General features: G+C 38.7%; 1 protein-coding gene across 2 annotated transcripts in view; it reads right to left on the reverse strand.

Moving 5' to 3' along the window:
• Positions 1 to 24329, reverse strand: part of CSMD2 (CUB and Sushi multiple domains 2) — a 642692-nt gene that overhangs the window by 434644 nt on the left and 183719 nt on the right. For both annotated transcript variants that reach the window (XM_087970516.1, XM_087970515.1), the window contains exon 4: positions 11213 to 11407. In XM_087970516.1, the coding sequence (XP_087826642.1) occupies positions 11213 to 11407 (195 nt within the window). The remainder of the gene's footprint in view (positions 1 to 11212; positions 11408 to 24329) is intronic.

Genomic DNA, 24329 nt, shown 5'->3' on the forward strand with positions numbered 1-24329 from the left:
AAATGTTTTTGTTTTAATTGTAATATATACTGTATTTTTTTAATTGTAAGCTGCCCAGAATCATTGAGATGGGTGGCTATGGAAATTGAATAAATAAATAAAAACTTGATATTCTTCAGAGGCTGGCAACCAGCTTGTTTAATTGTCCTGAACTACAATATGCTGGTGTGATCTTACTCTCCTGAAATTCAATGTGGGCTGTCCCTGTGGTTCTCCAAAACTCTCTATTTTCAATAAACACATATCTGCATTAGAATTAACTAGCTTTATTATGTTTTTCTTTTTCAGGAAGGACAGTCTTATTTTATGTATTTTTAGTACTTGCTTCTGAAAACTTGATTCACTTTATTCCTTCTGAACAGAATGTAATCTGTTATGTTCTGGGCATGGGCGCAAGGAACGGAGACGAGGCAGTGAACGGTGAACTTCAACTCTTTATTAACAATCAGGAACAGAGCAAAACCCTTGGGCAGCAGCAGCTCTTTTATAGAGATGGCTGCTGTCCCATTAACCAATGAATTGCGTTGGAGCGTTTAAACTGTGCCCAATGGGAGACGACCCGCTATTAGCCAATCAGATTGCCCAGAAGAGACCAATCATGATTCGCTATTTATGGGCCAATCAGAATTGCAGGATTACGAGCCTGCTTTTCTAGTAAGGTTGTCAAGCTTTATTAAATGCATTTACTTAGTTCATAACACCCTTCCCCCCTAGGTTTTATTTGAGGGGTGTGGTGACGTATTCATGTAGATATGCAGGTCGTTTCACCTGCCTGTTCGATTTGCGCTGTTCCACTGGTTTCTGTCTGCAGTCCGGTTCTGGTGGAACATTTTCTGAGTTGTCTGGCACGAACGGTTCCATTTCTCCGAGGAAAGACTCGGCGCGGTTATTCCCGTTTTCGCCATTGTTGTCATCTGGGTTGCGTGGGCTTGCCTCCATCGTGGTATTTCTCCGCGGCGAGGCAAACCCCCTTCCTGATTCTTCTTCAGTCGGTGCGTTTCTCTCGAGTAGTTGGGTTGGCGGCTGTTTTTCCCTGATTACGTCATCCGCTATTTCGTTTTCGGCCCCCTCGATATCCCCTCCCTCCCCAGTTTGAGAATCAGGGGAGTCGCGGGAAATGGGTTGCAATCTGGATCGAAGCTGATCTATATGACGTTTCCATACTTTCCCGTCTGTGGTTTGTAGGTGGTAGGATCTGGGGCCGGTGAGTTGGGTTATGGTTGCTGGGACCCACAACGGTTTGCCGGAAAAGTTTTTAGCAAACACCGAGTCGCCTACCTTGAACTCACAGCACTTTCCACTAGATCCGAAAGGTTTCTCTGGCGAGTAGGAAGGGTGTAGGCGGTCGAGGTGGGATCAAAGTCTTCGTCCCATCAACAGTTCAGCTGGAGTCTTATTCGTGACGCTGTGTGGGGTGATGTGTTGTAGTAGAAGTATTCTGTTCAGCTTGTCATCAATGTCCCCATGCTCCATCTTGTGTAGAGTCTTTTTGAGGAATTGGACCATTCGCTCAGCCCTTCCGTTGGCCGCAGGGTGCGCCGGCGAAGTTAGTGCATGGCGGATGCCCCGGTCCGCTAGGTACTGTTCAAATGCCAGGGCAGTGAACTGGGGACCGTTATCAGAAACTAAAACGTCTGGTAACCCATGCGTTGCGAATAGTTTATTTAGTTTGTTAATGACTGAGTCGGTTGTAGTAGTTTTCATTTTGTGGATTTCGAGCCAGTTGGAATAGGCATCCACTGTTATGAGGAAAGTGTGACCTTTGGTGGGTCCCGCAAAATCAATGTGGATGCGGGACCACGGACCCCGAGGGGTTTCCCACTCGGTTGGCGTTGCTCTTGGTGGGGTACTGCTGACTTCTTGGCACTTTCGACACGTAGTTACCCAGGCTTCGATCTGTTTATCGATGCCCGGCCACCACGCGTAGCTTCATGCTAGTGCCTTCATGCGCACGATGCCTGGATGTCCTTCGTGCAATACTTTTAAAACTGCCTGTTGTAGCTTCTCTGGGACAACGACTCTGTCTCCCCATAGAATGCAGCCTTTCTGAGAAAAAAGTTCAGTCTGCCGGTTTTTGAACAGCGTGAAGTTGTCATGGGGTTCGTCGACTGGCCACCCCCGTTCGACCCAGCTGAGAACTCGTGCCAAGACAGGATCCCGTTTCGTCTCGATGGTGATGTCTCTCGCTGTTAGCGGCGGCGAGTGCAGCGTTTCAATTTGGAGTGTCGTGAGGGTTGGAGCTGGGTCGTCGACGGCTTCCAGAAGTGGGGAACGGCTTAAAGCATCAGCGTGGGGAATGGCTTTCCCCGGGCGATGTTGCAGTAGATAATTGTAGGCAGCTAGGAACTCTGACCAGCGAGTCATTCTTGGCGACAATATATAGGGGGTCGGCTTGTCTCCCGCTATAATACCGAGCAATGGCTTGTGATCCGTAATTATAGTAAATGCTCGTCCATACACATATTCGTGAAAATGCTTTACGGCCGATACCACAGCAAGAGCCTCTTTATCGAGTTGGCTATAGTTCCTTTCAGCCCTTGATAATGTCCTTGAAAAAAACGCGATAGGCGCCTCATTTCCGTTTGGTAACACATGACTTAAAATGGCTCCTACTCCAAACGGTGATGCATCGCATGTAATAGTTAAAGGCAAAGTCTCGTTATACTGCATTAATACAGCGTCGGAGGTTAATAAGTCTTTCACTTGTCGGAATGCGTGTTCCTCTCGGTGTCCCCAGACCGAGGCAGCTCTTTTGTCGAGAAGTCTATGTAGGGGCTCAGCTATGGTCGCCTTCTGGGGCAAGAAGATGTTGTAGAAGTTAATGAGTCCCAGGAAGGCTTGGAGGTCCGTCTTATTCTTAGGTTTTGGGGCGTTTTTGATTGCTTTTAGCTTGTTATCTGTGGAGTGGATTCCTTGTCTATCGAGAAGGTATCCCAGGAATTCTACTCTCTCGGTACACAGTTGACATTTATTTTTTTTAACCTTCATGCCGGTGTCTCTGAATTTTTGGAGAACCATTCTGAGACGCCTTTCTAATACTTCTTTGTTAGGGGCAGCAATTAAAACGTCATCAAAATACAGCACGACCCCTTTGATGCCTTGTAAAAATCTCTCCAACAGACTTTGGAAAATCTCCGGGGCTACGCTCACTCCGAATTGGAGTCTATTGCACTTAAAGGCACCTCTGTGCGTGATGATAGTTTGTGCTTCCGTGGTTTTCGCATCTACGGGTAATTGTTGATACGCCTGCGCTAAATCCAGTTTTGCAAATATTTTCCCGCCGCCCAGGGAGTGGAGAAGGTGTTGAACCACCGGCACCGGGTAAGCGCTTTGTTGAAGTGCGTGGTTCAGGGTGGCCTGGTAATCCCCACAAATTCTTAACGATCCATCCGGTTTGATGGGTGTTACTATTGGGGTTTCCCAATGGGCGTGGTCAATAGGTTCTAAAACACCCTGGGCTATTAATTTATCGAGCTGTTCGTCGATCTTTGGCTTTAGTGAGAAAGGCACCCAACGAGGCTTAAGGTGAATGGGGGCTACTTCAGGGTTGAGGTTAAATGATATCGGGGTCCCCTTGTACTTGCCTAGCTTCTCTGTAAAAACGTCCTGGAACTCCTGGACGAGGGCCTCCTCCCAGTCGTCACTTCCGGCTTGGTGAATGCCGGCTACTTCGATCCCGAGTGGAGCGAACAATTGAAGGCCTAACAGGCTAGGTCGTTTGCGATCGACGACTGTCAGTGATAGTGATGCGGTACGATTTTTGAATGATACTTGGACTTGGCTGAAACCGACGACTGGGATTCTGTTTCCATGGTAATCTTTGAGTATAATTTTTTGGGCGCTGAGGTTCTGACGACGGATGGCAGGGATTAGCTGTTTGAGGGTCTTCCAGGAAACCATTGAGAGAGACGACCCCGAGTCAACTTCCATCACTCGGATCTTTCTTGCATCTAAGGATGAAGCGTGGCCAATGGTAATGGTTTGGTGTGCCTCTTCTCGTCTCGTTGAAGTGGCAGGTGCTTTATTTCTGTAGGAGTGGTTGTTCCATTGGTGGTTCAGGCGATCCCGACTCACAGGAAGATTTCCTGTGGTCTGGCGGTAGTTATTCTCCCTCCAGATTGGACTGGAACCTTGCTTGCTTTTACAGACCTTTGCGATGTGGCCTCTCTTTCCACAGGAACGGCAGAGCGCGTCAAGGAATTTGCAATCTGATCATGGGTGGTTTGCCCCGCAACCAGCGCATTGGCGCAGGAATCTTTGGTTCCATTGTTCTCGTTGGTCGCGTTTGGACCGGAGCCGGTTGACCTCTTCCTCTTCACTATCTGATGGGGATTTGAGGTCCTCATGGTGTGCCGTTGTTGAGTGCCTCTCTGGACGAGGTGAGGTATCATTTGCAAGTTGACGGAGCGGGGCGTTGGTGTGGCGCATTCGAGCGGCCAACTTCCTGGTTGCTTCTGCTGCAGTAGCGTCTGCGATGGCATCTGCAAGATCGATGTCCCCTTTGGCCATGATCTTGCTCTGCGCCCTGTAGTCATCTAATCCCAGAACTATGCGGTCTCGCATGGCTTCTTCGAGGTTTGAAAACCCGCAGAGGCCACCCAGGTTCCGGAGGTCAGCGATGAAATCTGCAATGCTCTCGCCTTTCCGTTGGTCCCTCTGGTAAAACTCGTGTCTTCGGACAAGTGTTGGCACTGCGGGTGCATAGTGGGCCCGTAGAATGGGGCGCGAGGGTGTCCCAATCCATTGATTTCACCTCAGCCGGTTTTGCAAGTGCTTTCGCTATCTTAAAAACGGCAGGCCCACAATGGGTTAGAAAGACTGCTCGCTTCTTGCCAGTCGTAGCGTCCTTTAAATTGTTGGTCTCCAGGAACATCTGGAACCGGTCCATATACGAGTCCCAGTCTTCGTGTGCCGGGTCAAATGGAGCGGGTGGTATGGCGCCGCTGGCCATGTTGCCGTTGTAGATGCGCCTTCAGCCACGTGCTCTGTTTGGTGCTCTGTAAGTGTTCAGTCAGCTCTGATGTCTCCATATCCCACCCTCGTCGCCAGTGTTATGTTCTGGGCATGGGCGCAAGGAACGGAGATGAGGCAGTGAACGGTGAACTTCAACTCTTTATTAACAATCAGGAACAGAGCAAAACCCTTGGGCAGCAGCAGCTCTTTTATAGAGATGGCTGCTGCCCCATTAACCAATGAATTGCGTTGGAGCGTTTAAACTGTGCCTAATGGGAGATGACCCGCTATTAGCCAATCAGATTGCCCAGAAGAGACCAATCATGATTCGCTATTTATGGGCCAATCAGAATTGCAGGATTATGAGCCTGCTTTTCTAGTAAGGTTGTCAAGCTTTATTAAATGCATTTACTTAGTTCATAGCATAATCAAAGCCAAAATATTTTTATTCAGAATTTTTCTCCCCTTTTTCTGCGTGTTTCATAAATATATTTTTATTGTTTTATTAATTGCTGTTTTTACTGTAAGCTGCTTTGAGATACTTTCACTTATGGTGCTGTATGTAAATATAGCAAATAAAGATATTCTCAGACTTTGTTCTTTTTCTGGAAGGATAAATGAAGTCATCATTTTTCCTCCCAAAGGGGATGATCCAAAACCAATTAAGTCACGAAAAGCTCACCCAGTTCTAAACTATAACTAATTGACTGACGAAAGCTCTCTTCCTTCTGCCATTTTGTCTGCCTTCACATGCTTAGTTTTAGTTAACAAAAATGCTAACTAGATAAATAGTTGCAGATGGCAGGCCTGCAATTATGTCTTTGGTTAGCATTTTTACGTGTCTGTCATTTTGTTTGTGGAAATATGGGGATATGGGAAGTGCGAAACAGACAAATGATGAAAAATAACTTGGTGACCCAACCTCAGATTTATGACCTTCATAGGTCTGTAAAGCTAAGGAAAACCATAATAAGATTATAAGCACAATCACAGTTTCACTTAGTGATTGCTTTGCTTAATGACTGTGTTGCTGATCCCAATTGTGGTTGCTAAACAAGGACTACTTATACATAGAAAGAATGGTTGCAGGAATTGGGTATGCTGGATATAATGAAAAGAAGGACTCGGGTGACATGATAGCAGTCTTCCAATATTTGAAGGGCTGCCACAAAGAAGAGGGATTTTATTCTCCAAAGCCCCAGAAGAGAAGACAAGAAACAATGGATGGAAACTAATCAAGGTGAGAAGCAACCTAGAACTAAGGAGAAATTTCCTATCAGTGAGAACAATCAACCAGTGAAACAGCTTGCCTTCAGAAGTTGTGGGTGCTGCACCACTGGAGCCTTTTAAAAAGAGACTGGACAGCCATTTGTCTGAAATGGTATAGGGTCTCCTGCTTGAGCACGAGGTTGTATTAGAAAAACCCCAAGGTCCATTCTAACTCTGTTGTTTTATTCCACTTCTGAAAGTCAGCATCCCACCACTGTTTATTAGAAATGGACTCCTGCTACAGAAGTTATCTGTCCCAAATATGGGAGCCAAGTTTGGTGCTCTTTATTTATTTATCGAATTTCAAAAGCACCCTTCTGCCTCACAGATAAGATAAGATAAGATAAGATAAGATAAGATAAGATAAGATAAGATAAAATAAGATAAGATGAACTTTATTGTCATTGTACAAGTACTGTTCACAATACAATAAAACCAGACCACTTAAAGATGAAGATAAGAAAAATAGAGTACCCGCGTCTCCATTTGCAATTAGAGAGTACAATATCTACGAATATACACAAAATATCATTTTTGGCTTTTCTTGCAATTAGCTTATTTCTCAGTGATGCGACTATGGTACACTTGCTAAAGAAATCATTATAAAGAGGTTTTGGGGTGGCGGATCAAATCATTTGCATCCCATTTCCATAGAAATTTTTTCTGCAGGTAGACTTGAACATGACAACTTTTCTAGTAGATCACATGAAAAAAGAAAGGGGGGTAGAGAAGAAACCTTACAGCCCTTCAAGACTAAAATCCCACTTGCCTTCCTGTGATTCCCAAGCATCTACCAGAAGAGGTAGATAAGAAGAGGAAACAAAGGTAACTGGATCAGGGAAATAATCTGAAGGAATGTGATCACTACCTTAACAGAGCCACATAAGAAGAGGATGTGCAGTGACATGATCCTAATTTCCAAAACAGAGCAAGGATTCTCTGGGCAACTCCCCCTCTAATGGGCTGCAGGTGGCACTCAATAATTGATGCTCCCACTATTGCAGACAGTAACTGTTTCTAAGTGCAGAGCAAAATGCCAATGCTTTATAATAGTGTGAAGGAAAAAAGGGGATAGTTATCAACCCTTTCCTGAGCTTTGCAAATAGCCCATTTGCAGGAAAAGAGAAAGAGGCTGATGGCAAATGAGGCTTCCCTAAGCCCCATGCTCTCCCAGGATGTCGTTCCTGTTCACATTGCTCTAGGAAACATTGGTACATGGGGCAACTAGAGAAGAAAGGTGCTTTAACAGACTTTTTGTCCGCAACAGTTCTCAGTACAATTCACTGAGATAGAATATACAGGAGTTTGCTATGACACAAAACCAAGAAGATCAAGGATGCTTGATAAAAGGTAACCTCATTTGTTGAGATGTTCACATACCATCTGACATTCCTCTCTTATTTGAAATCATGAATGCATTATGAGGACACATCAGAGGCATTTCAAGGGAACTATGAAGACTTCTATGAAAATATTATCAAGCCTTAATGAGAAACAACAAGAAAGAGACCCAAACAACTGCGGAGAATTAAAAGGGAATCAACCTTTTTTCTCTATCCTAAAAGTGCCAGTAACTTACCAAAATAACTTGGGAGGGGACTCCATAGCCGAGAAGCCATCTATGCAATTAAGCACTTGCTAGCTTTATTCCCAAATTTATTTATTTCATCATTTGTGAGGTGGAATGTGCTCTGGATTCATAGGAGGGAAGGGCTGCATTCCAGTGGACCAAGAGAAAGTGAAGTTTAGAAACTTTGGTTGTGAGGAAGAGGCTCAAGACAGTTTCTCCCTAGAAGTTCTCAATTTATAACAATGATGCAAGTAGTGGCTTTAGTTTGGCAAGATTTCTGTCTATAGCTGATGAACAACAAAGGAAACTGATCAGAAGTAACTCTCCATGTCTTTTTTGTTTGTTTTTGGAGTCTGACTTCTGTTAGATATATATCCTGCCTTTTCCTCAAGAGCTCAAGAAAAGTTGATAGTGATCTTTTTTCATTTTGTTCCCATAACAGGAACTCCATAGAGTAAGTTGAGCTGACAGAGAGAATGATTAACCTAGAGTCCCTAATGCGTTTCTTTCTCAGTCCAAGACCAACATCTTACCTGTTTTACCACATGTGAACATGGCTTGGTAACTAACTGGCAACCTGTGGCGTTGATTCAAACATGTACAAGGCTACATGTCCCAGCTGTTATAGCAACAGCACTTAGACTTATATACCGCTTTAGAGTGCTTTACAGCCCTCTCTAAGCGGTTTACAGAGTCAGCATATTGCCCCCAACAATTTGGCTCCTCATTTTACCCACCTTGGAAGGATGGAAGGCTGAGTCAAACTTGAGCCTGGTGGGATTTGAACTGCCAAATTGTAGGCAGCTGGCTGCAGCAGAAGTAGCACCACAGTTATCCTGATCATTGCCCTGTGCATCTTACAGCTTTTGGATCAAGCATGAAGGTTGTTGAACATACTCTCCTCCCCTCCATGAATTAAAATATTTTTAAAAGGATCACAGGCAATCAGATTTAGCTTTATGCAAAGTTTTTTTTTTAAAAAATCTGTTTACTTGTTAGATTTACATGTTTCCTTTAGAGCTTGAGGAGGTGTACAGAGCACTTTGTCCTCTCACTTTTTCCACACAAATTGGGCTGTAATGCTGAGAAGTGTAGCCATTTGGGAATTAGCTGTATTCCTGGCAATATGTTGGGATGAATTTATTTTAGTATATACTTTCATACCATACTGTGGGTTGGGTTTAAATATCACACTATGGTATGACAGATGAGTTCAGGCCAGTGCACTAAGTTGAGTTAAATATGAGTGGGTAGTGACAGAAATGAAATTATAATTTTTTTTAAAAAAAAGTAAGCTTCAAGATATGATGTAAAAAACTCAGAAGGCTGAGATTTCATCATAGTAAAAGATTCTGAATTAGTATCATGAATCCAATATGTCACTTTTACCTTAAATAGGTCATCATGGGCAAAGAAAATTAATTTTGTTAACATTTTTGGAACAAAATTATTACCATGTGGGCCCAAACCTTTCTTACATTTTACATTTTTTACTCATTTTCTTTTCAAGTGGTCTAATCTTTATTACTTATTTTTCTTGTGGCATTGACTTAGCTCTTGCTTTTGAAAATCTTGCCAAAAAAACTGCAGAGACTTTTCAGAATTCACCAGCAGTTAATACTGATTCAAAGGTACACACACACACACACATCAGATAAGATAAATGTGATTTGATTATTTGCAGCTTAGAACTTAGAAACATGGTTTATAATTCAGTATCTTCATTTATTTGATTTATACTCTACTCTTCTACTCACATAAGTACCTGAGGTTGAAGTTTAAAAGGACATAATAAAAAAAAAAACTCTCTAAAATATATATAGTGAAATATTTTAAAAGTAATTAACAAAATATGGTATCTTTAAAGTCATTCCAAATATTTGAACATTAAAAACAAAAGGCACATATATCAAGGACAAAGCTGCCCAGCTAAGTATATTTTTTTGAGAGAGTGGATTCTGTTCATTGCCTCTAGGCCTCTGAGAGCATTAATAAAAACTAGCAAGGTAGTTTGGCTTAGTCCCAAATGCACCTAGGTTGCATAAGTGCAACTCCCCACTCCCCAGTCCTGTACAAAATATAACTAAGCATGATCTAACATCACGATTATTTTATACAGCCAAGTTAAAACAAAAGAGTTCTTCAGTGGAACCACTAACTCAGCACAAAGTCAAGAGCGATGATGCTAATTTAAAGGATGAAAAATTGAGAGATGGAAGGTCCTTCACTGGTACAATATCAATGTTGTCAAACTCCCAGGATCATAAAAGAATCAACAGATAAATGCAGGATAAATATGTAATTCATAAGGCTAGGAATCGGAAGACCGTGAATGCCTTCAGGACAAAGCCACCCTGGTGACCTTGAGCCACTCCCTCTTGGCTCTAGGAAGAAGTCAAGGGCAAACCACAATCGAAATCTTGCCAAGAAAACTTCAGGGGCTGGTCCTAGCAGCCCCCTAGGAGTCAACACTGACTTGAAGGCCTGCTTGTGTATGTGTGCACAGGCATACACAGACACAGACACACACACACACACACACACACACATGATATGTTGTTTATTTAGGAAAGCACCAAGAATTATCTATCAATTCGCAAACCATCTTGACTCAATTTAAATGCAAGATCAATGCTGCATCCCAGGATTGCTAATTGATTACATGCTCAAAGGCTCAATTTTTTTTAAAAAAAAAAAACATCAATACAAGATATTGTGCTGAAGGACACTAGGGATATATGAGGGAGGGAAAAAGATGAGAGAACAGGAAGAACGGATATCATGATAAAGTAATGTAAAAGCTTCTGTGTATTAACTGACTGGTTAATCCCATGTAGAATGATTAGAATGACAGGGAATCAAGTGGCATTGCTATATACACATAACCAAAGTGGAAACAGACTGAAGAAAACTGTTTTCAAGCCTACCTATATTATGCTAGGTTAGATAATACATATGCCACAATTCTGTGTGGGTTCAAGGGAAAAATTATATATAATTCAGTTTCCTAATAACCTTAACTCTGATTTTTTTTAAAAAAACAAACATGTTCTTAGCTCTTATGGCTGCCAATATATATTTAAAACTACATGCTTGCTGAAATTACAAAAGTGAATAGGATAGAGGAATAGTGTCTCCAGAGGTTCAAAGCACAACCTGACTCCCACAATACGTGCGTATTAGCATAAAGTGGATGAATTATGCTTAATAAAATATGCAAGTCTGCTATGTTGGATAATATATGGAGATGCATAATTCAGCTTTCCTTTCGCACATAATTTAGACTGTTACAGAACTCCAAACACTTTACAATAGGATTTGACTTTAATCTAGATAATTCTTGCGAAGTCATTTCCAGCCCTCAACACCTATGCCACATATTAAGAAAATCCAAGATAAAAGACAATAAAGAATATCTACCACGACAGAAGGGCAGAGGGAAATCCCAGGATGCAGTATTTTCCATGGTCTCCTGGCAAGTGAGCAAGGCGTGCCCCTCCAAGAAGAAACCAGGATTGCAGCTGTAACGCACTTTGTCTCCCACGCTGAATGTGGTGCCTTGCTGGATTCCATTCTGAAGTCTTCCTGGATTTCCACATGTGTGACTTGGAAGAACTACAGGAACAGGGTGGAAGGGGATAAAATCTGATTAGTCAAGGTTACCAAATATCTGATAATCCACAAAGGGTAGAATAAGAAATGGGTACACAGTCAATACATTGGTTTTCCTTTGTGTGAAATAAATGATTATCTCAACATATGGCTTGTTCTCACTTCAAAACCTGGTTGTTTTAGTGAGTAGGATTTACATTTATACAGTTCTCATCAGGGGTGGGATTCTACCGCTTCTGTCCGCTCTGTAGAACTGGTAGCTCTGAAGAGCAGCAGACATAGAACCGGTTCTATGTCTGCTGCTATTTTGGCCCGCCCGCCTACCCGTGCTCTTACCCGACCTTTATTTCCTGCTTTTTCAACCTCAGCTGCTTTGCACGGCACAACTGCGGTTGAAAAAGCAGGAAAATAGTGCTTTTTCAAATGCTGCACACCCGCGCGCAGCACTGCTCAGCTGTTTGGGCAGCATAGCTGACGATGTTCCACACACGCGTGTAGTGCATGTCTGGCGCATGAAGCGGGAAGCACGCATGCATGTGAGCGCAAATCGCAAATCACAAAATCACCGAACCAGTAGTTACACTGGTCAGATCCCACCCCTGGTTCTCATGTATGCTGAAATGGAGTTTATACCACTCTGCATGTGAAAACAGATGTTTACCTTCTTGTTCAATAACAAGTGAGTGATGCAGAAAATCACATTATTATGGCTTGATTTTGATGGACAAAATTCCTTTCCAAGGCTGCTGAGCGAAGAAAAGGTTGTTGATCTGCTCCTGATCCAATGAACTCCAAACCAACCAATCCTGAGATACTTTTGCTCCCTGAACACATTAATGAAGCAACCAGTCCTTCCTACCACTCCAGCCCTAAGCAACAAAACAAAGGATCTCTTTGTGTCAGAGACCCATCCGTTTCCTTGCTATGCTATTGAGAGAACCTGTAAAAATGGAATTGATTCAGAATTGGAAAGGAATCAAACTCTTAAATCAATTTATGGAACCACCTATTCATTTTAGGGATTCAATTTAAAAAGATCCCTAAAAGAAGATCGTCCTGCTCTGCATGAACATACCCAGTGAAGAAGAAGTCACTAGTTCACTGGGTAATTAATTCCACCATTCAATATTAGTTTTGCTAACAGTAAACTGGAATTTTCATTATTCAATATTATTTGGTGTCCCATTTTCTGGAGTCACGAAAAAAAAAAAGTCAGGGCATGGGACTTCTCTGACCAAGGAAAATATGATTTGGAAATTATTTCTGTTGACTCTGCCTTCTGAATTGCATTTATTTTGGGGAGGTGGGTGGGAGGTGGGCCATAACTGCCATATTGTTGACCCATGTGCAGTTTGTGATCAACTATAATTTTCATAAAATCATAAAATCCAAACCACACAGCCCCAATCTGCACATTTATTTTTCATAAATGAAAAACTACGTTAGCTTCAACTGCATTCAACAATTACTCTGATTAGTCCCCTGCTTTTTCCTACTGAAGCAGTTCCAAATCTTTTAGTGTCCCATTTGATTTAGTATCATCTGCAAATTTGACAAGATTCTTTTATGTCTTTATTCTTGGCTGAAACATTCCTTTCTTGAATTGTGTGAATAATTTTATTCACACTTCAGTATACTCCTAGACATATTTTTTTATTTGAAGTTGATAAAGAAATATTTAAAATTAATAAATATTCCATTTATCCTGGTTTATGATAGCCAGTGAGTCAAGATATCCAAGGAGGGACGACAAAGATTGGTAAAATAGTCCTGTTCCTATCAGGCCAAAGGAACCAAGAATGACACGAAGAGTTACTTCAGAGTAGATTATTTATTGTTGCTCACCTACTGAAGAAATCTTGCCTTACTAAAACGCTTACAGAATACAGTACACAGAACAACACAGTTGGAAAGAACTTCAAAGGTCTTCTACTCCAATCCTCTGCCCAAGAAGGATTATAAAATTTCCTATAAAATTCTGGACAATTCAACCTCTTCTTGAAAACTTCCAGTGAAGGAGACCCACAACTTCTGAAAGCAAGCCATTTCACTATTTGTTCTCGTTGTCGGGAAATTTTTCATAATTTGGAACTCTCTTTGATAATCCCAAAGTTGCTTTTTTCAAGAGACAACTGGACTTCCTGGTTGTTGTTTTTTTCTTTGAAGACATTTCACTTCTCATCCAAGAGCCTTCTTTAGCTCTGACTGGATGCTGGGGAATGGAAGGATTTATATTCCTTGCAGACAGCTGGTCATTTGCATTCTTTTAGCAGGCTAAGGTCACCTGGAGGTTTATTTGTGTCATCAGGGTCACCTGAGTAGTGCAAATTGCTGTGGAGCAATTCAACCAAGATGAACCCTCTTCTTTCTGACAGTCTATGAAATATTGGAAGACTGCTATCATGTCACCCCTAGTGTTTGTCTGCATAACTATTATATAAACCCTGCAAACTGGTGGTGGTGGTGGTGTTCCACCTTTGTCCTTTTTCTGCATATCAGAGATTCCAAGCTTGTCTCTACTCTCTTCCTACTGCAAGTCTGGCCTACATTCCACCAGAGTTCCATAACAAAGTATTTAAGAGTTCCGTAACAAAGAAACTATTTCTCCACTGAGTCAGCTCTGATGTTTGGAGAAATAGATACAGGGTTTAAACTTGGGAAATGTTTTATACAGAACTGGAATCCTATAGTTTCCAATGGCTGAGTTGCTTCATTATTAAGGGATTTTTCTACTATCTGTACTAAAATTATTTTATGAGAGTTATGTCCCTGAATCATTGATGGTCAGCCTCTTAGGTCAAAGATAAGATTGAGTGGAGCCTTTTTTTTCTTCCGTTCAAACATATTCAATTTTGAGACTGGACAAATCTCTGCAGTTTTTCGAGCAATATCTTTTGGAAGTGATTTGTCATTGCCTCCTTCCTAGGGCTGAAAGAGAGGGGCTGGTCCAAGATCACTTAGCTTGGCTAGCTGGCTTTTTTACCCCAAAGCAGGACAAGAACTCAAGTACACTAGCTTTCTAGCCTGATGCTTTAACCACTACAGAAAACTGGTTCTCAAGTGGAGCCTAATGCAACCCTTTAAATCTATAGATTATGTCCTAGTGACCACATGGTTAGGATCAGCACCTGAAAAAGCATGGTTAAAGCTGTCCAGGAAAGCAAGTAATCGTAAAATAAAGGTTTGTTTCTTCTTTTGAATTCTTTCTACATACATACATACATACATACATACATACATACATACATACATACATATACATACATACATATATATATATATATATATATATATATATATATATATATATATATATATATATATATATATTCTACATATATAAGTCTAAGTGCTATTGCTATTGCTACATGAAATTTTTCCTATTTTTTTATTCATTTTTTTTATTTGGGAGATGTGCCAAGAATACCATAAACCAATTCCTATTCTGGACATCTTACTTTCAAAAACCTGTTCGATCAGAGACAGAAGATTCTGGACATTCTTAGTTTAGCAAGGCATTGGGAACAGTTACCAAATGAAACTGGTGGAGGAGCTGTTGTAGTAGCTATGCTAGCTATATTTTTGCTAATGTGCTTCTTGCTATGGCTACCATATATGAACCCAGTGATAGAAGAAAATTAAAGGGCATTCCCAGGGTGCCAAATGAACCCTGCTAGATATAGGAGTTTGCAAATACTCAGCAGTCAGGTTGACAAAAGGAGGGAGTAGAAAAGATGACAGCAAGAAACATGGCATTTGTTCAAATGTGCCAGGTGGAGATGCCAATATGTATGACTAATGACATCCATGTTTAACATCTCTTAATAGCTTAATTATTTAAATTTATTCAGTAACAATGCCACAAATTTGTACAAAAACTACAGGGGATTTTTTCCCCCTTTTTTGGAAGATGAGGCAAATGATCACCGCTCTGGCCACCAGGTATATTGCAGTTTAAAATTGCAAATATTTGAAGATGAAAATGAATACAGTGCCATTTTTAAAGCTTTAACAACAAAAAACTGATCCTAATTTCAGATCTGGAGTCCTCAATATGCAATAAATGATTTCATTCCAAATAAAAAGCCACTTTTGTTTTTCAAGGGTCAAATCCCTCATTCTCTTTTACTTAATGAATATTAAAATAAAACTCAAGTTGATGCTGTCTGATTTCTTTTTTTACAAATCCTATCATAGAAACAAAGATTTTGTTTGCAAATTCTACTACAAGCAGGGAAAATCCAAAGAAATGGAACAAGATCAAGATTAAAAGCTGAAGAGTTGGCTATAACAAATAAACCATTGCTTTTTCATTATTTTTAGTAAAGCTAGCCAATGCTAAAATATTAACCCAGGGGAAAAAAACACTGAACAGGAACAGGTGCATTTAATTATTGGGGGGAAAACTCTCATTATTTATCTGGACAGCACCTGAGAAAATCTACTAAATTTCATCCATTAAAATAACACTTTTTACAAATGTTGAAAATATTATGATGGACATTATCAAAGAGACAAGGAGATATATAATCATATGTTTGGAATTTGAACCAGTTTGCATTCAAAACATTTCATTTAAAGTTAGAAACAGTTGTTTCAAGTGTGAAATAGCTGAGTTAGAAGAGGGGATGTTTTAATTATTTTAGAAATGTTTTGAGTGCAAGATAGAATATCTGATGCTCAAAACAACTTCAGACAGTAAATTCATTCAAATGGTTTGAAATGTTTTGGACACCACTAAAGAACATTATAAGTACCAGATCAGATGTCAATTGCTGATTTTCATAAAGCTATTAAAATTCTTTAAGACAAAATAACCTTTCCTAAATCTTATTTTCACTGAGCTAGTTTTGAGAGTGCAGTATGTACTTGTGAGCAGAAAAAATATTCTACTCACCTCCTTGATACTATGCTGTGTTGGTTGTTTTGAAATTAGCATGGATAGGGTTTGGAGAAAATTATTTCAAAGACTTGAGTCTATTATTCTTAATTAAATTATTATTACTATCCTATCTACCTGATTTCTTTCTTTTGAGATGGTCTGTAATTCTATTAATTCTGTGGCCATTTTGTCCATGTTCTTCTTATCTGTTTGAATTGCAACACATTTGATACTTTTACATTGTAAATAAGTGCAAATTAATTAACTCTTAATAAAGATGCCATAAGAAAACTTTGTTCAAATTAGGTTCAGCAAATATCACCTATCTCTATCAAAATAACTGATAAACAAAGGAGCAAAACAGAACAACATTTTGGGTTATCTTTTCTTCAAAATGGTCTTGACTTCTTTTATTCTAACTCCAACCAGAAAGGAGTTTCACACTTCTGCCCCTGGAGTAATAGATAAATGATGGAGATAACTTTTTTAAAAAGTAGATTGGACTCAAGAGAACCTATTGTGATGAGGATAAGCTAACTATTACCTATCAAGAGACCAAGCTTATGGATCTTTTCAAAGATGAAACCAAAGTGGAAAACATCTCTGACACATTAATGGAAACTATAAAAAATCAGTGTGGTATTCCATATTAAATTAAGTCAACAGCTAGCAAAAGCACAATGACTATAGATCAGGGAGAATTCTGGGAGTTGAAGTCCATAAGTCTTAAAGTTGCCAAGTTTAGAGATCTCTGCTATAGATAGTCCTTAATTTACAAACACAATTGGAACTAGAATCTCCATTGCTAAGCAAGGCAGTTAAGTGAGTCATGCCAAGGTTTATGGTCATTTTTCCTATACAGTTGTTAAGTGAACCTGGCTTTCTCCATTGACTTTGCTTGTCAGAAGTACTGGGAAGGTCACAAATTGTAATCAAATGACCCTGGAATGCTGCAACCATTGTAAATCCATGCTGGTTTCCAAGTGCCTAAATTTTAAACATGTGCCCATGGGGAAGCTGCAACAATTATATGAGGACTGATCATAAATTACTATTTTTTGTGCCATTGCTACTTAATAAATTAATTGTTGTAAGTTGAGGACTACCTGTATGCTAGATTTTTTCTATCCACAAAGATATTATTATCTACCAGAAATTATTAAGATGTTCAAAGCTAAAACACTTCCCAAGGGACATATAGTTCCTTGGTGTGTATGTACAGTAAGTTACATCCAATGCAAACTTACCTAATCAGATTTTTTCATCCGGTCTATTATTGCACATTGCTTTATTTAATTAAAAAAATCATTAAATTAGTGGATTGTATCTTTGTTGAAAGATAGTGTATTAATTAGACTATGTAACAGATAGGGGTTTTTCAAATTATTAAATAAGATTTCATTATATTATCCATTGTCTTTTTTATAGGAAGTTCACAAAGCATTAATTCCAAATTGTATTTTCCTTTATGTTTCCATAAAAAAAATCCCAGGAATTGGCTAAAGTTGCATTCTTACACAGAAAATTTAAAAATCATTAACCCATAATGTACCCACATTTTCTGCCTACTTTTACCTAGTCTCTGTCAAATCTGAGTTTAATAAATTATTTAAGTTATTAAATTACTTAATTTAATAGCCTTGTTCCAAGTCTTTATCATTACAAAATTATTTCCAGCAAAAATGAGATTACTACATTTATCAAAAGACAAAATTACTGATCTTCATCTCTTGTGTCTAAGAAATTGTTGCTACAATTAAATTATGAAGTTGATGAAAATTCCTGTTGGTTTCCAGTGAATTGATTTTTTAAAAAAGGATATTGACTTATCCTCTATTTTTCTGGAGAAAAAGTGAATGATTTTCAACTTTTACTTGAGCAAATATCATAGTTATAGCTAAACTGGCAGTCCTACTTTATATTCTAATTGTAGATCTATTTCTATCACAGTTGCAAATGTTAAGGTATTCTGACCAATATATTTTAACTTGTTTTTTAAATATTATATACCCAAATGAGATTGTGTTTATACAGGCCAAGCTTCTGCAGTATTAGTATTTTAACTGATATTCTTGCTTGAATTGAAAATAGATATGCCCTAACACTTTTAGATGTTCAGAAATACTTTATATAATTTCTGTGAAGTTTCTAAAGTTATTTTGGATTTCTTTGACATTTTATATTTTGGAACAATCTAGATTACTTAATGCTAAACCATGGGTGATTATTAATGCTGTAATCTCTCCTTAGTTAAAGTGTTCCCAGAGAGCACAAGGGTCTATTTCCATCTTATAGCCAGTTCCATAAGGTAGATGTGAAAATTATATTGGCAGTCACCATATATGTGTGTGTACACACACACACACACACACGAACATTTATAAAATTATATTAGCAGTCACCATTCTTAAAACTTTTGCAGAATCAACAGAGTTATTTTTGGCCATTTATTTAATGTAAGCATTTGTTATTCATTAATTTGACCCAGATATTATATCTGCTTTGGGAGTTCCAAAGTGTTGAATATTACAGAATTCACAGTGGTTTTTAAGCCAGCAGCTATCTTTTATACTAACTTGTAATTGATTAAATTGATATTACTTATATATTCAATTCCACAAGAAAGCACTTCAGTGTTTGCTTTTCCTGGCAAACCAGTGGAGGTTTTTTTTTAAAAAGTGTGAAATTGATCTTATATTATTTAAAATCACAATTTGTTTTGTGTACATTGGATACCTCAGAGATTGCTCATTTAATGAAGGTTAGTTATAACTGCTTTGTTGCTGAAGATGCAGCTCAGGAGGTTTCACATTAGCTCATACAGTTTGGAGCTCTACTACGATTAACACATTTTGTTAATATGATTGTACATTGGTTGCTAAGTTGTGAAGACAAATATGCTATTATTGGTTACATCTCTCAAATTTGGAATACATGGAAACAACAAATTGCAAAAAGACAAATTCTGTTTTTGATTAGCTGATGTAATTGCCAATATATATTATTTATCAACATATGAATGAATAAAGGTTTTGTTTAATTTTTGAATCTTTTTACCTTTTCTTGTACTTTTCCATTATTACCTTTTAACTTTGAAACAATGTTTGATGTTCCTCTATATATACTTAATACTTAATATTAATATTAAGTTAATACTTAATATTAATTAACTTGATATATATGCTGCAAGATTTGCTTTTATTTTTTATTTCCTGTTCTGGGAAAGCAAGTTCTGCTGGATCAACACAGTCAAATTCCCAAATTCACTACCACAAAAACCATGATAGAATTGTTGTAATCTCTCGTGGTGATTTTCTATCTGACTATATTCAATGGCATGAACTAATTTGCTTGTTGGTGTTTGTTTGTTTTTATTCTTATTTACTGAATAAAGGGGAAGGAGGGAGTGGAATCTTGATTTAGCTGCAAACCTGAAAACGTCTCAGACTTTCAGTTCCTGTCATGTGTCATCCAATCAAGGTCAGATCTTATAGTTCCACGTCCATAAACAGGGCCATGAAGTTATGGTACCAGGTTTTGATAAAAACCGCAGGGCTTGTTGCTGTTTGTGGGGAGCTTTTGAAAATTGGGCACCCTTGTGATATATCTACTTCATTATTAAAGAACTCCTGACAGCTTATGAAAGATTTTGGTAGCATCTCAGCTTGGTATGTATGCTTTTTATGTTATGCTTTTAAATCTGTTTGCTTGAATTAATAATAAAACTTAAAAATTCAGTAGTGTTCTCATTGTTTCTGGATCCAAGTGAAACCTGGGTATCTGATCACTGCCTTGACACTTGACAAAAAGCTCTTCAGGGGTTGAATCTACATCTGAGAAGGAGAAAATACACTGGGCTGATGTTTCTTCTCTCTTCTTCTTTATTTTCACTGTGTATTACTATTTCAAGCCTCTGAGCCAAGGAACTGTATATGTTCAGTTTTAAAATGAAGTACAAGTTATATTCAATGCTCCAGGGATAGAACAGCAAATAAATCTAAATACACAAACATTCTGTGATAAACCTGCTGTGTTCTAATATATAAGCTTTTTACATGCCTAGTCTTTTTTTTTTTTTTTTTTGCAATTGCTTCTGAAATTGTGGCATCTACATTATTTATACCAGATGTTTCATGGCATAAAATAATACTATTGATTTTCAAATTTTTTCTGTAATCCTCGGAAGTCCTGCTTCCTTCACGCAGAAAAAAGGTACCATCCTAGTAACCAATGGAAAATGCACATAACCCTTCCTATTAGCATGCCAAGATTACATTACAGAAATGTAATGGAGCAAAAGCCAAACTTAACAGCTCAACAGCGAAATCCACCTCTCTGTCTGTTGGCGCATAACATGAATATTAAACATAAAACAGACTCTGGATATTGTCAACATAATTGTTGAACTTTCAGAAAAAGCACAATGCAGTGATCTATTAGTGTTTGTTCAATAATGCCTCTTGAAACATTTCAAAACGTAGTTTCTGACATTATAAACTCCGTAAAGAGAGAAAAATTCATATGACTTCGTAATGGATTAATACTAGAACTAAGTAACTAGGAACTTACTGACTTCCCATGTATGACAAATATGTATGTCTATAGAATCTAAATTTTCCTGATTACTAAAGTCTTTTTTCTGTCATATACTGACATTCTTTATTGCCTTCTGATCCTGCAAAGGAAATGACAGGAGTAACCACAGAGCTCTGGGACTTGTAGTTCTTACATGCATATCTAAGACGAAGAGCTACTAGACTCAGAATTTCTCAGGTAAATTCTACTGCTGCTTCCTATCAATCTTTTCAGATCTCCTTTACTGTTTTAAGGTAGCTTTGACTGGCTTTAAAGTTCTCATACAAGGTCTGGACATATATATTTTCATATGTGAATTAAGTCTTATCCATATTATAATGATCAGTCAATCAGGGCAGATGATCCTTTTCACCCAGTAAGTGCATCTGACTTTTTGGGAATATGCCATCCAGATAACACTAGTCTGGAATCGTGTACCTTTTTATATTAAAACTTTGTTTTGCCATATGAAAGGGGAATATTCATGGACCTGCTACTGTTATTGAGCTACTGTCCCATCATTCCAAGAGTTACATAAAACATTTCCCCTTTCTTTGACCAAGTCATACTGCTGGTGGTCAAAACATTCTGGGTGTTTGTATTTGTATGTCTTCTATTCAATTGGCATCAAAGTCACAGAAAAAAGAAACCTGGCAAGATTGGATGGTAAACATGAACATGTGTAGAGTGGTAGAAACAGAGAGACTGTGCATCTGATATTTTTCAAACATGATTTCCCCCCCAAATATTATACCTTCACAAACCTCACCACTACCATCAAACTTCTTAGAATGTTCCAGGGAGAAAAAAAATCTAGCAAAATTCCTGAAGTCCAAAGCAATCTTACTTCAGTGTCCTTCCCAACAATTACAATGATTAGAAATTCTTCCAGAATCATTCACTGCCTCCCAAAAAATCTATTCTCCATTTTTGTTACATAAAACTCTTAGGAGGAAATATATCTCACGGTTTGCAAATGGGTTGTCTGTGTCATTGCACCTTTATTAAAGAATGTGCAATGTAACTGTAATATTCCACATGCTCACATACTATATGTATGTGTATGTGACAGAGAGGTTAGAAATAGTATAATATAGTCATATCTGTGCAAGAAAAATGTAAACTTTTAAAAATACCTTCTTGAACTGAACAACTAGAGACCTGTCCAAATCTGTCCTAAACAATCAGTTGGGAGCTGACATTTTTTCTATTTATTTACCTCAGAAAAGTAATCAATCACAATTATTGTGCTTTTATTTATTACTGCACTTACACTGACCATTTTCTATGAACCACTTTGACTCCAATATATTTATGGATGATAATGATGCCGAGCTGGATACTGGGAGTGAATGGTTTAAAAAGCTTCACCAAGTTACTACCCTGAATTTATGTTGTGAGCTACTTGATAGCACAAAAAAATAGCCTGGGGCCATTAAACATGAGAATTTATCCCCTCCCATTTTAACATCCTTATTAACTTGTGCAACTGGAAAATAGTTCCTTCTGTCTTACTCTAGAAAGTGCCCACTTTTATTCTAGGATATAATTCCCAAAATTCACACATGTAACTGATACTCCTTGTAATTGATATTCCTTGTTTACTTTACCTGGAAGGAATCCCATACATACATATATACATATATATATACATACATACATACATACATACATACATACATACATACATACATACTCATACATAAACACATACAGACATACAGACAGACAGACAGACAGACAGACACACACACATATATTTACATACACAAACAAATAAAAGAAGCTGAACAAATGTTATTAAACACCCTCTGAAGCAGTGGTAGGATTCAAATTTTTTTACTACCAGTTCTGTGGGCATGGCTTGGTGGACGTGGCAGGGGGAAAATACGGTAAAGTCAGAGGTGGTATTTGCCGGTTCTCAGAACTACTTAAAATTTCCGCTACCGGTTCTCCAGAACTGGTCAGAACCTGCTGAAGGGATATTTCCCTGCAAGCACAAAAGAAGAAAATCTGTGCTGTTCATTTAAACTCACTTCAATGAATTAAACTCAAAATGAGATATATTTTTTTTATTCCCAGGAGAGAAAAATAAACCAGGAAATTTTAGCCTGTAATTTTCTTTATGTCAAGCTAAGAAACCATTGTTAACATCTGTCAAATTGTTCTGGACATTAAGCTAATGTTTAAAGCTTGAATGGATACGTTTGAATGGATATGTCCAGCATTTTTGAAACTTTTCATGTCTGGATGTAAATGGGACACTATAAATAACAATGATTTCCTGGATAACATCTCCCACATTCATAAAGGAAATAATAATTCATAAGTAGAAAGGCCTCTCCTATTGTAGCAAACAGAAGCAAGAAACTTTTTTTTAACCTATTTTACAATGCCATCATATCTTTTCTCAGAACAACAGTCTAAAAAGCTACAGTAGAAGTCAGAACAAAGCTGCTGGTAAGCCAGCTTGATGTAGTGATTAAGGCATCAGGCTAGAAACCAAGATGGCATGCCTTTGAGTCCTATCTTGAGCACAGAACCAGATGGACGATCTTAAGCCAGTCACTCATTCTTAGAAAGAAGGCAATAGCACATCACTTCTAAAATCTTTTGGGGAAAACTGCAGAGACTTGATAAGAACCAGTTTGGTGTAGTAGTTAGGATATCAGGATAGAAACAGGGAGACTGTGAGTTCTAGTAAAACCTTAGATTTAAAGCTGATTAGGTGACTTTGATCCAGTTCCTTCTCTTAGCCCTGGGAAGGAGGCAAAGGTAAACACTTCTCAGATAACAGATAATCAGAGTTAGAAGGGACCTTGTAGGTCGTCTAGTCCAATCCCCCACCCAAGTGGGAGACCCTACACCATTTCTGACAAATGGCAGTCCAATCTCTTCTTGAAAGTCTCAACTGATGGTGCTCCCACAACTTCTGAGGGCAAGCTGTTCCATTGGTTGATTGTTCTCACTGTCAGAAAGTTTCTCCTTGTTTCCAGGTTAAATCTCTCCATGTTCAGTTTCCATCCATTATTCCTTGTCTGGCCTACAGGAGCTTTAGAAAATAGCTTGACCCCTTCCTTCCTGTGGCAGCCCCTCAAATATTGGAAGACCGCTATCATGTCTCCCCTGGTCCTTCTCTTTAGTAGACTAGCCAAGCCCAATTCCTGCAACTGTTCTTCATATGCCTTAGCCTCCAGTCCCCTAATCATCCTGGTTGCTCTTCTCTGTACTTTTTCTAGAGTCTCAACATCTTTTTTATAATGTGGTGAACAAAATTGGATGTAGTACTCTAGGTGTGGTCTTACTAAGGCTTTATAGAGTGGTATTAGTACTTCCCTTGATCTTGATTGTATCCCTCTGTTAATACAACTTAGGATTGCATTAGCTTTTTTGGCTGCTGCTGCACACGGCTAGCTCATATTTAGCTGGTTGTCCACTAAGACTCCAAGATCTCTCTCACAGTTACTG

This window comes from Notechis scutatus, chromosome 8, assembly GCF_049901735.1.
Source record: "Notechis scutatus isolate UNSWTSFEM ecotype Mainland chromosome 8, rNotScu1.2, whole genome shotgun sequence".
In the NCBI taxonomy this organism is placed as follows: Eukaryota; Metazoa; Chordata; class Lepidosauria; order Squamata; family Elapidae; genus Notechis; species Notechis scutatus.